General features: G+C 41.5%; 1 protein-coding gene across 5 annotated transcripts; it reads right to left on the bottom strand.

Annotated features, from left to right (window-relative positions):
- Positions 1-1,782: 1,782 nt before the first annotated feature.
- Positions 1,783-11,160, bottom strand: RNF6 (ring finger protein 6). 5 transcript variants are annotated; one of them, XM_057707844.1, is made up of 6 exons: positions 10,375-10,671; positions 10,163-10,245; positions 8,206-8,413; positions 7,224-7,319; positions 4,470-4,588; positions 3,626-3,832 (listed from the first exon to the last, which is right to left on the bottom strand). In XM_057707844.1, the coding sequence occupies exons 3-6, from the start codon at positions 8,393-8,395 to the stop codon at positions 3,758-3,760; spliced, it is 480 nt and encodes a 159-aa protein (XP_057563827.1). In that variant the 5' UTR covers positions 8,396-8,413; positions 10,163-10,245; positions 10,375-10,671; the 3' UTR covers positions 3,626-3,757. The 5 variants fall into 5 exon arrangements, with proteins under 5 accessions (XP_057563823.1, XP_057563824.1, XP_057563822.1 ...); XM_057707840.1 differs by lacking the exon at positions 10,375-10,671 and adding an exon at positions 10,889-11,160 and having other exon boundaries at positions 1,783-4,588; XM_057707841.1 differs by lacking the exon at positions 10,375-10,671 and adding an exon at positions 10,678-10,775 and having other exon boundaries at positions 1,783-4,588.
- Positions 11,161-13,807: the final 2,647 nt, after the last annotated feature.

Here is a 13,807-nt window from a genome sequence, read left to right as displayed (position 1 = left end):
TGCACATAGAAACAAAGACATGATATAACAAATTACAAATTAGGAAGGAGTTAGACTGAAAACTTCCGAAGGCGTTTCTGCTTCTCCAGGATGCAGGGTACTAGGAGGAGCACGAGCTCTGGAAGTAAATGGTCCTGTGACTGCCTCTCTAACTCTGCCTCCTCCTGTCAAGTGGCAACCATACTTCAAGGAGATCATGGGTGATTTAAATTATGAACTCATGTTAAAGATTGAAAGATAAAACTCTGGGATACAAGAAAAAGAGGGTAAAAGGATGTAATATGCAGAAAGGCAGCTAGGAAGCTGATAGCTTAGAAACAGAAGTTCACAGGACAGCCCCACCAAACAGAAGAGTTCTGAGGACATGTCGTGGGACACAACATTCAAATGAAGGATTTTAAACGATTTGTTCCTTTCTGTACTGGAAACACAAAGGGTGCAATCCTGAGCAGAAGCTATAAATAGATAATGAGTCTTTGTGTTTGTCATCAGCCGTGTTTACTGGGAGGTGAAAATATTAAAGAAAACACTTCTTTGTTCCCAACGAGGATACTCACTTACCAAACTCATTAGGCGCTGCTGCTGCTTTCAGGGAATTCTCCACACAGTACACTCGAGTGCCGCGTCTGGGGCCCACCTGGGTCTCCACGTGCCGCCTGCCCACGTCGTGCCAAGGACTGAGGATCACCACGCTCCTGTCTCTCCTTCACCCCTGCTTTGCTCATCTCCCCTTTTCTTTTTCTCCTCTTGATTTTCCAAACTGACCAGACCAGGGAGGCAGCATTTCCTGAGGAAGATGCCAAACGAGCAGCAGCTGCTGGATTTGGGCTCTTATACTGGGGACAGATGGTGACACTAAAGTGAGCGCGACGGATAGATACGTGAGAACGGCTCCGTTTCAGGTCAACGTCTACACTGGCCAAGATTGTAACCTGTCCTCCCGCCTCCACTCAGAGCGTCTCCACCTGTGAACACACAACTCTCCCACCTCTTCACAATGAACTAGAAACCAAATAATGTCTTTTCTTTTTTTTTTTCAACATTTTTATGCCCTTTCGTTCTTCCTCTTCAGGTTCACGGCCATCACCCTGGGTTAGATAATACCTGATGATGGTGATAATTGACAGTAAACACGTATCATAGTGGCTTTGCTGGTTTCTGCTTCCCATCTCTCTACACTCCACTGCGTTCTAAATGCTGCCCCACGCCAGTCTTCCTGAAACATGATCTTACCATGCGCCACTACAATTTATCACAAGACATCTAGAGTCTGTAAAGTAAAAACTCCTTAAGTCTGGTATCTGAAACCTTCAAAATCAAACTTCCAGTCCTCTGTCCCATATGTGACCTGCATAAAGCATTTACTCCAAAGTCACCACCTTTACTAGAACCTTTCACTCCAGGTGTTAAATGCACCCCTCAACAATTCCTGTGCATGCATCTTACCGAATCAACTGCTTACAATCACCAACCGGAGAGAAAAACTAAATCTTGAGATGTACCTAAATCTCACAGAATCGGCCCTGAGGTATCTGTTCTTGTGATTTTGTCCAAGTATTATCACTACAGGAAACTGTCATTTAGTCAGAAATAAACATGAAAGTCAGAACAGTCACTCATGATATTGATTGATTTTCAGTTTTCTAAGACCAAATATGTCTTTCCCATGAAGAGAGGGACTTTGTCCTCTACTGAATCCTTCAGACCTGTAACACTGCCTGGTATCTACTTGGTTCAAAATAACTGCTTCTTTCAGTGAATAAACCACAGTGGACCAACAAAGAAGAGTAGTTGACACATTTTAATATTTATTGGTAGAAAGAGATCTTCAATGCATACTTTGTGTTTATATAAATTCTACATTTCCGTAATGTTTTGTTGTTGTTTTATTTGGAGTTTTTTGGCCTCCAATGGAACTTAACATATTATCTATGCATTTCATTCTTTATAGACCCTTGTTTTTAGATTTTAAAGTAAGTGAGAAACCATGCATATTGTACATCTTAATAGAATCCAAAAAATTGTTTGCACTTTCAAAAAGGTCACAAAAAGGAAGAACTTAAGGTAAATAACCTCTGTGTTCTAAAATGTCCACGGTTCCATTTCTGGAAAAAGAAATACCTGTTCAGTGTTATCTATTGCTTGCTGTCTAATAAGTCAGATTGTCAGAGACGCTTCATAAATTATCTCTATTTTTAAATATCTTAATCCACTTCCTCCCAGAGATGATCCTGTAAATATTAAACATTGTGCTGTATGCAATAACAGCCCAACAATTTAAAATAAGAATCAAACTGGTAGTTTTTAGACTGAATATTTTAACCTTAAAATTATATACCTATATATACATGTGATATGATGCATATTAAATTTAACATTTCAAGTAACTTAAATGCATTTAGCAAACATTCAGCCAAATACATTTTCATGAAAAGAAACTGTCCTTAGAATAAAAAGTTAAAGAAAGGCTCATTTAGACACCAATGTCCAGACACAGTAAGAAGCCTATGGGACCTGAAAGTCCAAGAAAAGTCTGCTGGACTTCTCAGAAAAAGAATATTGATGTGTAACCTACTGAACTGTGCAGATATGAAAGTGCTTAGCATGACAAAATTACCAAAATAAAAACATTTTAAAGGTTATTTGGTTCTAGCAATATTAACCATTCTGTACTTTAGGATAATTTAACATTTGCATTTTAATTTTCTATAAATTTTCTCTTTTTAACAAGTTAAAAAAGCACACAAGAAAATAGTTCAAACTATAATCATCTGTTATTTTTTATCCTGGTTAGCTCATCACAAACAATTCAACAAAAGAATGCCTGAATACTCAGCTCTACTAAGATGCGACTTTTGACTGGACCCAGCATGTCACCCGTCGTTTGCTGTACTGGACCCTAAGACAGGCTGCCGACAGACAGGACAAGTGCAATTCTCTGAGAGCCACCGGTCGATACAGTGGATGTGAAATTCATGCATGCAAGGTAACTGCCTGAGCTTGTTTCCAGTTACGTAGTCACTGATGCAAACACTACAGATTTTCCCTAGTTCGCTGTCGATACTGCTGTGCTCGTAGTTCCGGGTGGAAAGATTGTCAATCTGCTCTTTGGTTAAACCACGCATGCGGTCATCATCCTCCCCTTCATTAAGCAAGAAGTGAGCGAGGCGAAGGATAGGTAAGGTTCTGGTTTCCACTAAGTTACTTGAATTTCGCGACTGCCTGCCCCCTCTGTTTGGGGCGCGAGGCGGGGTGTCAGGGCGGTCTTCTTGGGCCCGCCTGCCTTGGGAGGCCCCTTCCCTGTGCTGGCGCACAGCATCGCCAAGGTGACTCACTTCTGAGTGCACCTCTGGCCGACGCTGACTGTTTCCCTGAACCTCTGACTCAGATCCGGCCTCCATTAGAGAACTCAGTTCTCCAAAGCCGGTCATGATCTGCCTTAAAATCGACCGAAGAGCCACTGAGGATGGTTCAACGAGCTCATGCTCAGAAACCCTACGAAGAGGGACGGTTATGGTGCTAACGTAGGTTCTCATGCCTGAGCGCTCTAAACGAGAGACAGTGCGGCGAAAGCCCCCACCGTTGCTTTCGACAGTGACTGTATTTTCGGCTAGCTCCACCCTAGACCGAGTTCTGTTTGCAATACTGTCCCGGTCTCTGCTCTCTCCAGGACGAATCCTCCTCACTTGCAGGTCCAGTGTGATCGTTGGATGTCGTCGCACAGCAGTGGAGGACCTGCTGGACTCTTCTCCTTCTTCTACTGTAATTCTTGACACAAGTCTTGAGTTAGAGAATGGAGTATATGCGGTACCTCTGCCTTCTTGGTTGTGCTCTAGAAAGACACGAGTTATACCTCTCCTCCTAACAGACCGCCTACTGGTTTGCTGGAAAGGTCTACTTTCCCTTTGTGAATTACGATAAGCAGTGCCACTTTGCCTCTGAATCGGTGACCGGCTTCGACTACTCGGAGTAGACCGTAATCTTATTGGCTCTAATCTTTGGTTTGTATTCCTCACTGTGACGTTAGTTCTAGCCCCATTTTCCCACACGTGGGCTGCTCCAAATCGCTGCCCCTCCCTTTGCCTGAGTTCACTACCACCTGATGGACTGCTGAAATCAGAGCGTGGAGCACCGCTTCTAGGAATGCCAGCCGCCCCCCCAATTCCATTTCTTAATCTTCCCAGTGCTGACAAAGATCCTTCTACTGAATTCCGCCCCCTTGAACCAAGCCTAGTCCTGGGAGCACTGCCACCGCTGCCACTGAGATTCCCTACAGCGCGGCTCCTTGTTCGCCTGGCCACAGGACTACTCGGCCTCTGTGGCCCACTCGTGCTGTGATCCTGGCTAACATCTGACAGTGGGACGCCCGCATAATCTTCACCATCCATTTCAAATTCTCTATTCTCGTGATTTATGTGGATTTCCAGACTAAATCGGAACTCTCCACTGTGTGGGTTTGTTCGACTCACAGCTCTCCAAGTCTGGTTCCCATTCTGTCCACTTCGAGTTGCGTTTCCCGTGCGACGAAAGGTGTTCAGCCAGTCTAGCAGAGAATCTTCATTCGAATTTTCTTGAGGGACTGTTGAGTCTGGAAAGCAAACCAAATCAACTTAACATCAATTTCTAAAATCTACCTTTCAATTTTTACTGAAAGCTTGTAAGATAGACAAAGTTTTTATTAAATTAAAATATAATTAAGAACGTCTGTACGTTTTAATGAATGAAAAATGGCCAAAAAAACTGAACTTTCTAAAAGAAAGGTATAGATTATAAGCATACTATAATACACAGTATCAAAATTATAAAATTTTAAATGCTATTTGTGCAAAGGTGTGAAGAAATCCTCACTCTTGCTTTCTATATGCCTGTTATTGGCAAAATATTAAGGCAAATGAAAAAATATCCAATACCAAAACTGTACATTTAAATTGCTTTATTCATATGGCAATGTCAATAAAATACAGTGGCAAAGCTTATACATAATTTATCTTGAATTTTTAGAATCCTTTTGGTAAAGGTAACAATCTTTTTTGCAACTAGCTATTCTGGTAACCTTAAGAATTTTATCCTATTTCTCAGAACCGCCAAAAATGTATAACTCAAGAAATCTGGCTTTATGAGTAAAATGTTGGAACCACATTACATCTTCATGAGAAGATAGGAAACTTTAGGCATGTTACTTAAGTTCTCTATGGCTATATCCTTATCTGAAATTTGAGATAATAACAGTATAATGTCAAAGGATTATCATGAAGATAAAATAAGACTGTGTATAAAAGGATCAGTATAATATCTGGCACACAGGAAGCACTCAATAAATATTAGCCATTATGCATAAAACAATAAAATACACTTCCTGTTCATTCAGAATGTGAGCCACAAGAAGACAGAGTGCTGCCTGACTTTCTTCACTGTTAAATCCCCAACCTCTACAACAGTATTTGGTACAAATCAGACTCCCGGTTAATACTGTTGAACGAATCAATTTAGAAGTGAATGTGCCCCTAATAAACTTCTCTGACTATGATAGCGCTACTGTGGGAAGCTTAAGTTTTCCATTTTTAACCAGATTATATAAAGTACAAAACTCAACGAAAAGCGTTCTGATGAACATTAACTACACAGACTCTACCCTTAAAGTTCGTTCTACTCAAAAACAACTATTAAATGAGTCTGCTTTGATTTTTTCATTACTGCAATCTCTCATAAAAAACTTTTTTAAATATTAAAGTTAAACCTGTTAAGCAGCTGCTGGTATCAATAAAATAAATAGCAACTTTAGCTATATTCTAAAGGGATAAGCTATTTCCCATGTGATGAGTACGTTTTCCATTAAAACATATTCAAAGGACCAGTATTACCAGCTATACCAATACCGTACAATTTGCATATCTAAATATAAAGAAAAAGGGTTAATATCCACTTTCCATTTTAATTTGAAAAGAGATATGAGTAAAGGGCAGGTAAACATTCAATCAGTTTAAATGTCACTTCCTTCTTTAATTACTAGAATATAGTGACGGTAGTGTGTGAAAGAGGTCACTCGTATCTCACATAATCCATCCCCTCTTGCTCTGCTGGAAACGCACTGTGATGGTCCCGTGAACAGCCTGGCAGCTGGGTGTGGCCATGGGACTAAGCTCCCATCAATGGAACGGGAGTGGCAGTGAGAGAGCTCATTTTCAGGCAGGTGCCTGGGCCTCCTTCTGGAACCTGGAACTGCCAGCTGGAACCTAGAAGTGGTTGTGAATTAGCCTGATCATGCAAACTGCACCCTGGAGCAGAGGTCAGTGTCCAGTAAACCTTTCTGCAACAGTGGAGATGTTCTGTATCTGTGTTGTCCAATACAGAAGCCACTAGCCACATGGGACTATTAAATACTTGAATGTGGCTAATATGACTGATGAACTGAATTTTCAATTTTATGAAATTTAACTAGGCCCATGTTGTCAGTAGCTACTACACTGGACAGCACTGTGCTGGCTGGGAGGGTCCCAGGAGGCTTTATGCAGGAAAGTGTGCCTGCTCTGGACTGTGAACACGAAAGAGAAGTAAACTTCTATCTTATTGAGCCAAGGCATCTGGGGTTTTTAATAGTCTTCACCCTAACTAGTACCATGATCTTGATATAATATGTGAAACTACTACTAACGAACACCTCTGGGGAAGGAAGTAGAACTGGTAAGAGAGACCTTAAAGTTGGCTTTACTTTTAACTCTATACACTTCTGTTTAGTTCAAATTTTTTTTAACAAGCAATTTGTTTTCTTGTAAGAACTTCTTGTATTATGACTTAGTGTCTCTTCAGTAAAATGACACAGCAAACACAAAAATAATAAACAAAGCAACAAAAATAGGTTTGCCTGATTAGGTCTTTCTGTATTGTTCTGTATAAATGTTTAGAAGCTAAGTTTAGTTATATTACTTTAAAAAAAAAGTGTGAACATTCTAAGATTAAAAAGAACTCTGCTGGTAATTAATTGTATACGATTTCAAACAGGAGCTCCCAGAAGGCAATGAGTGTGTGAGACATCTTTATATGCAACCACTGTGCCGGACTGTACTGCCTAATATACTGCTTTGCATATAACATGTAAATACTACCTGAATGAGTATCACATTAAATCTGGAAAACACTAAAAACAAACATTGTACAAGGCCTATAAGTTCATTTCTCAATTACTCCAATCAAACCTGTTTCTTATGGAAAGTAGTCCACAATACCTCTGGTATTTGTCCCATTTCTCAAGTCAGGCTGAGATGCTAGCTGTTCCTTGACTCCATCTAACCGCTGTTGTAATTCTTCTGATGTTATTTCTCCTAAAACAATGGAAAAGTGCTCACTGAAATTAAAATTTTTAAATTACTAAGTTTTATGAAAACTCATGAAAGGTAAGACTAATCTTTAGCAATCTGTAGAAGACATTCTATTGTTTTCATATTCTATAAACTGAAGACAGTAAAAAATGTTTATACAAATACACATCATTTTCATTGTTTCATTTACTAATATTTTCTTTAAATTAAAATAAGATTTAATTTGAACCATTATGAAGTGCTCCCAGTTGATACACTCAGGAACCTATACGCCATAATTCTGTGGATTTTTGTCAGAGTTAAAAAGAAATTAAGAAGGTAGTATTTCGAGAGAAAACTTCAAATCTTTATTTACTTGAATTTCACCTAGTTCATTATATGGGTAATCCAATATACAGTATGCAGATATGCAACATACAAATATACTATATACAAGCATATAAGTTTTAATTAGTTCGTCTGTGAAATTAATTTGTAAAAAATTTATGCAGCACATTGGACTTTTAAAGTCATTAGTTCAGCTAAATAAATAAATGATAACACCTCAAATGAGTAGAATTAGGTTTTAAATGAATAATATTTTCTTTGGACAAATATTACTTAAGAGAAATAGGACCACATATGTAAATATCTGACACTCTCATGTACATTAACCTGTTGGTTAGTTTGACACTTGTGTAACAGTGCCATGTGTTCAATATCCTTACCTATTTATAAAATACAACAGTAAGCTAGTGATTTTTTATCTTGTTACATTACAATGCTCTTAAAGTCACAAAAACAGTACACTATATTTTGGGAGAAGGAAGATAGAGTAAAAAAACCTCTCCTTATGTTGAAACTTCTAGTAATGCTGAAAAAGGTATTTCCTCTTTTACCCATCTCTTACCAGGGGTGCCTAAAAGATTATGGTCTCTCATTAGCCGGTACTCTTCGTCATTGAGGTCATTAATAAACTGATAATAGGCTTCTTCTCTGTGGAGACGCTCTTGCTGCCACCTTCTCTCGTCTTCATGATGATCCTGGTCTTGAGATGTTTCTCCACCACCATCATCTGCTCTAGATCGGGACTGGTTCATGCTGAGATTCCCAGCTTTCTGTTCAAATGATAGAAACAAAATCCAAGGTGTTAGTCATGGACTACAGATGGCCTCATGTATTAACTTAGTTTTTTCGTTTTCATTTAAAATTCTGTCCACGACACAAATACTTCATATGCCAAATCTTGCAGTGAAGAACTCACATATAAAATGAATAATAGCTCCTAGGCGATACAACACAATCGGACCCACTTCTTCGTCTAAAGCTATCCTTTCTGTCAGAATGGATTTGGTTTCACCACACATTTCTCATCCCTGAAAACCAAAGTGAGTATCTCATTTTCTACCTCTTTGACTCTCCTGTTGGTCTAAAAGCCCTCACTGATGTTCCAAATGTCTGGATATTTCATTTACAATACAAATTTTAAGCTTGAATTATACATGTTCTTTACTTAATAAGCAAAGGACTATTGGGTATTGGGAGGGTTTCATTTACATTTATTTCCAGTAAGGGTATTTTTCCCAAAATAAAGTTCATAATTATAGTAATATTACCACCCTTGCACTTTGTTGAGGTAAAAATAATTGAGCTGAACAAACCTGGAATTAATTTCTCTTACACCTAACAGGAAACGATACTCTATGCACAGCTCAGGGGACTTTGAAAGCGCATGAGAGCTTTTGGTTTCCCCATACAAACCTTGTTCCTAAGCCTGGAATGGTCAGTCCCAGAGGTTGCTGTGTGCCAGTGAAACTTCCTGACCTTGCTAGGCAGACACTGTTTTCAGATTATACTGAAATGTCATTCCTGAGAAGTTTACTTTTAAATCATAAGGAAATCAAGGGAGGAAATTACTTGTTTCATAAATATCTTAGAATTGCTTAAACACAACTGGGAATGAACATCAAACTCACTTGAGGAAATTTTTAAAAACATAGATGCCCAGAGCTCATCTGCAATCCTCGGTCAGAATTTTCCAGGGTAGGGCTCAGGTCTAACTTCAAGAGCTGATTTGGGTGTTCTGTGGCTAAAATAAACCATTCCTCGACAACTTCTGGTATGTCACTAAAGGGTACCTGTTATATAGCACACGACTTAATAGAGCCTGCAGGATCAAATGACTAGGTGGCCAGTGAAGCAACTGTTGTAACTATGACTCTGTGTTTAATAAGCAAACTATTTTTTGTTAAGATTTTTTTTTTTGGATGTGGGGCATTTTTAAAGTCTTTATTGAATTTGTTACAATATTGCTTCTGTTTTGTTTTGATTTTTTGGCTGCAAAGCATGTGGGATCCTAGCTCCCCAACCAGGGATCGAAACTGCACTCCCCCCACCCCCAAAATTGGAAGGTGAAGTACCAACCACTAGACCACCAGGGAAGTCCCGAAACTACTTTAAAAACAAAGTGAAATTAGCCTACAAGTCTAAACTATTGTATGAGTTAGCAACTAACCAACCTCATGCACATTCTAACATTAAATTATAAGTTCAAGGATTTTTTAACGGTGATTACTAAGTCACTTTTTTTTTTAAGGAAAGATCTAGTAGCACTATCCAATCACATGCAAATTAATATTATCAAAAACTCCAAATTTCTTTCCATTTTCAGAATAGTCGGGACTAGACCATCGTTAGCAAAGAGCATATTTGGTAGGTACAGCAGGAATACAATTTTTGTATTAAACAGTTTAAAAATCTGAAAGCTATCATAAAGTCAAGCTTTCTTAATATTCAAAACTTTAGGAGCTTCTCCTCAAAAGGTAACTTTCTCATACACTTAACCACAATTAAGTCCAAGGGAATACCTTATTTGCCTTTCAACATGCTTTTAACATATGCAATGGTATCCATCCTTGCATTGTTTGTGCTTTTTTTGACAGCTGCCCATCTGAAGCGATAAAAGAAGAGTTGAATTATTCAGTAAGCTGCCTCTTCGAAGGCTAGGAACGGCTTGTCGTCTCCCGGCTCTGCTACAAAGTGAGAGCAAAGTCTCCAGGGGATTTTGTGAGAAACTCACCTAGAAAATGAGATCCCCAAACAATGAGGTCATGAAAATCCCCCGCAACAGACACCAGGCCTCTCCTCCGCCGTCACCGCTCCTGGGGTGACAACTCCTCTCTCAAGGCCTTCCTTCCCACCCCGCTCCCACCCGGGTGGTGCCTGGCTCGGGGGCCTCCAGTTCACATCGAAACCTTCACTTTCTCGCCGCCCCTGCCCTCCGCCCCAGTACTGGTCCCCTTCCCGGCCGTTGCGACGTGAGCTCGCGCCGGGGCACGGTCCCCAGTTCAATGAACAAACTGGACTCGGGAGCCCGACCAACCTCTGCCCAAGCGGGCCTCGAGGAACGCTTCCCTTAGCGACCTAGATTCCCACAGGGAGGCGGGTGACAGACGGGACCTCGGAGCCAATCACCGGCCAGGGCAGCGCGGCTACACCGCAGGCAGCCAATCGGAGGGGAGGCGGGGCTGGGGGAGGGCGGGCCCCGCGGCTCCCGGAAGTCGCGGAAGGCCCGCCGCTTCCCGCGAGCTCACCTCGCCGGGGACCGGGCCGTCCTCCCGCCGCCCGGACGGAAGCGTGCGGCCCCGGAGGCTGCGGCCGGGCGACGGGCGGGGCTCGCATCCGCGCCTCCGGAGGACGCTGCGCCCTCTGCTAGTCTGCTGAAGAGAAGCGCGTGCTGCAGCGGGGCTGCGCCGCCGGAACGGAGGCTCTGGAGGAGGGACAGCGGGCGCCACCCGTCTCTCCCCACGGCCGGGACGCCCCCTGCGCCACAGGAGACGCGCCGCCCCCAGGCGCTCGCGGGTGCGGCTGGAAACTGCGTCCGGCGGGATCCGGGACGCCGCGCTCCGCGTTCCGGCCTCGGGCGCGCGCGGCCGCGCTGATGTCACGTGGCCGCCTCTCCGGCCGGAGGGCCGGGGTCCCAGGGACGCAGCCGGCTGGAGCGCGGCCCGCGGTCTGCGCGTGTCCCTTGACGGCCTGGGTACCACGTAGCTCACCACCCAGGCGCTTTCCCTTGTTGCCCGTCGGGAATTACAAACCCTAATCAATTCTCGAGTGCTTTTACTCGTGTTTCAGTCAAGAGAGCGAATTCGCTCGAGGAATGCACTTTGAAACTGCCCCCCCCCCCCCCCCGCCCCCAGTCGTGCCTCTGGTTTTATTTCTGAGATGTGACGCTTACCAAACTCGCCTCACCACTAGTTAAGCCCCTGACGAAGACCCGGCCCAGCCTGGTACAGGCTCCCCGACTTTCCTACCGTCCAGAAGACTTAGTCACTGCGCGGTGCTCACACTGCTGTGACTCTTCCCTCGTTCCTTCCTTCCTTCCTTCATACCTGCGTTAACTTTGGAGGAGCTAATCTATCCCTGCCATCAGGCTGAGCGCCTGGCTAACAAACCGATGTGAACTTTAGTATCCAAGAGCTATCGGTGTAGTAGGGGTAGAGGGACAAGTTTTTTGTTTTTAAATCAGCATATTGTTATAGATACTAAAATGGAAATATATAAATGATGCCGTCTACGAGGCCCTTCACGAGACCTCTGCTGCGAACCGCTAGAGACGGGGCGCTTCTTGGCACCCTGGAACTACTTGAAGTTCAATCACGTGGGAGTTCCTAAGCAACCCCCAACCCCACTTTGACCTAATTTCCTTTATCTCCCAGGACTCATTTCATATCTCGTGGTCAAGGGACTTTTCTTCTGATACCTCTGAAGTGACACTCTAACCCCAACCTCTGGCCACACATAAAACTAGGCCCATGTCCCTAGTATGGGGGCTCCCGTAGCTTCCTCTGTGTAACTGTTTTAGCACATATTCATTTACTTAACAGGTATTTACTACTGGGTGCCACTAGGAATTAGGTGCTAATGATAACAGCGGAAGATAAGACAAACCAGTCCCCTTTTCAATGGAAAAGGAAAGTCACTGAGCAAGTACGTACAATGATTTTCTGTTCATTTATAGGTCTGTCCCATCTGAGCCCAGACTCCTTCCATTTGAACAAATGGTTTTATTCATTTTAACAGTCCCAGAACACAGTCCCAAGCACAGTACCTGACAGAACACGCCCCTCAGCCAACTGCACCCATAAGCAGAGAAAAAGGCAACTTTGGGGAATTTCCTGAATGTCCAGTGGTTAGAACTCCAAGCTTCCACTGCAGGGGGCACGAGTTCCATCCTTGCTTGGGGAACTAATATCCTACATGCTGCAAGACAAAGAAAAAAAAAAAGCAAGCTTTTTACAAACAGGATATCCAAAATTCAAGCAGAAATCATCTTAAATATCCATCTGAGTTGTAATGAGTACAATACCCCACCAAGTGCAGATATTTTAAAATGTTAAACCGAAAAGACGTGCATATATCCTAAGAGTCAAAAAACATAAAGTCTAAGCAAGTGATTTACCAGGTGGGAGGCTGCAGATTTCTGTGAATAGATAGTCAGGTAATGTATGGAACTTGAATCCAATACTTTGCTTCAGTTTTGTAGCCCAAGAAAAAGTGACCATACTAGGGTTCTGGATGTGAAAATTGGGACAGAGAGAGGGGTCATTCTGGTTATCTGAATTTCCAGGTCTCATAACCTACCAAAATCTTTGGTCTAATTAATCTCGTTTACTGGGATGCTACCTGGCCTTTTTAGTGTATAGTTGTCTTTTAACCCAGGACTTTTTACAATGAAGAATAAAAAAGTATACAAGAATTAAAACCATAACATCGAAAGGATTTTCTGTATATTTGTTGTGTTAGGTACTTACAATGTTTAAGTGATTTTGGCTTCTTAAGCAGCCTTATTTAAAACTTAAAATCCAAATTGGATAGTTGATTTAGACTTCTGAGTTTAAGTTGAAATCTTTTTTGTGCCACGCCATATAGCTTGTGGGATCTTAGTTCTCTGACCAGGGATTGAACCCGGAGCCATGGCAGTGAAAGCCCCGAGTTCTAACCACTGGACCACCAGGGAATTCCCTTCAGTTGAAATCTTAATAAGTTTGTGGACAGTATAAGAACAGCTAAGAGAAATTTAGGCTCATCATGTTGTTTTCTGATTAATTTTAAGATTATTATTTAAGGATTCAGAAAGACATTAAATCCAACATTTGAAGTACTTATGAATGAAATAAAATATTAAATTTATAAATAGTTTAAAATGTTTGAAGATGATTAATTAAATAAGTATGTGAATGAGATCTAAAGTTAAAGTCTAATTCCATATGACTGTTAAAGTTTACTTATTACTAGCATAATAAGAGCTGTAAACTAGATTTAAAAGCCTAAGGTTTAACTATGGCATTGAATTGGGATTTGATAAAATGAATACTGTTTAAAGCAAAGATTTTTTTAAAAAGAGTATTTTATTAATTTCCTCTTAAAATATTTCTTAAAACAGCTTTATTGAGCTATAATTCACATACCATAAAATTCACCCATTTAAAGTGTGCAATTCAGCGATTTTT

The sequence above is a fragment of the Hippopotamus amphibius genome, chromosome 14 (assembly GCF_030028045.1).
Source record: "Hippopotamus amphibius kiboko isolate mHipAmp2 chromosome 14, mHipAmp2.hap2, whole genome shotgun sequence".
Taxonomy (NCBI): domain Eukaryota; kingdom Metazoa; phylum Chordata; class Mammalia; order Artiodactyla; family Hippopotamidae; genus Hippopotamus; species Hippopotamus amphibius.
Note: the sequence above shows the minus strand (reverse complement) of the source record. Positions and strands in the feature narration are given on the sequence as shown.

Excerpts from the sequence above, each read along its gene's own strand:
- RNF6 (XM_057707840.1), bottom strand. The coding sequence starts at position 8,395 with ATGAACCAGTCCCGATCTAGAGCAGATGATGGTGGTGGAGAAACATCT. Across the intron at positions 7,320-8,205 it reads TAATCTTTTAGGCACCCCTG|GAGAAATAACATCAGAAGAA; the intron begins GTAAGAGATGGG and ends CCATTGTTTTAG. Across the intron at positions 4,589-7,223 it reads AAATGGGACAAATACCAGAG|ACTCAACAGTCCCTCAAGAA; the intron begins GTATTGTGGACT and ends TTTGCTTTCCAG.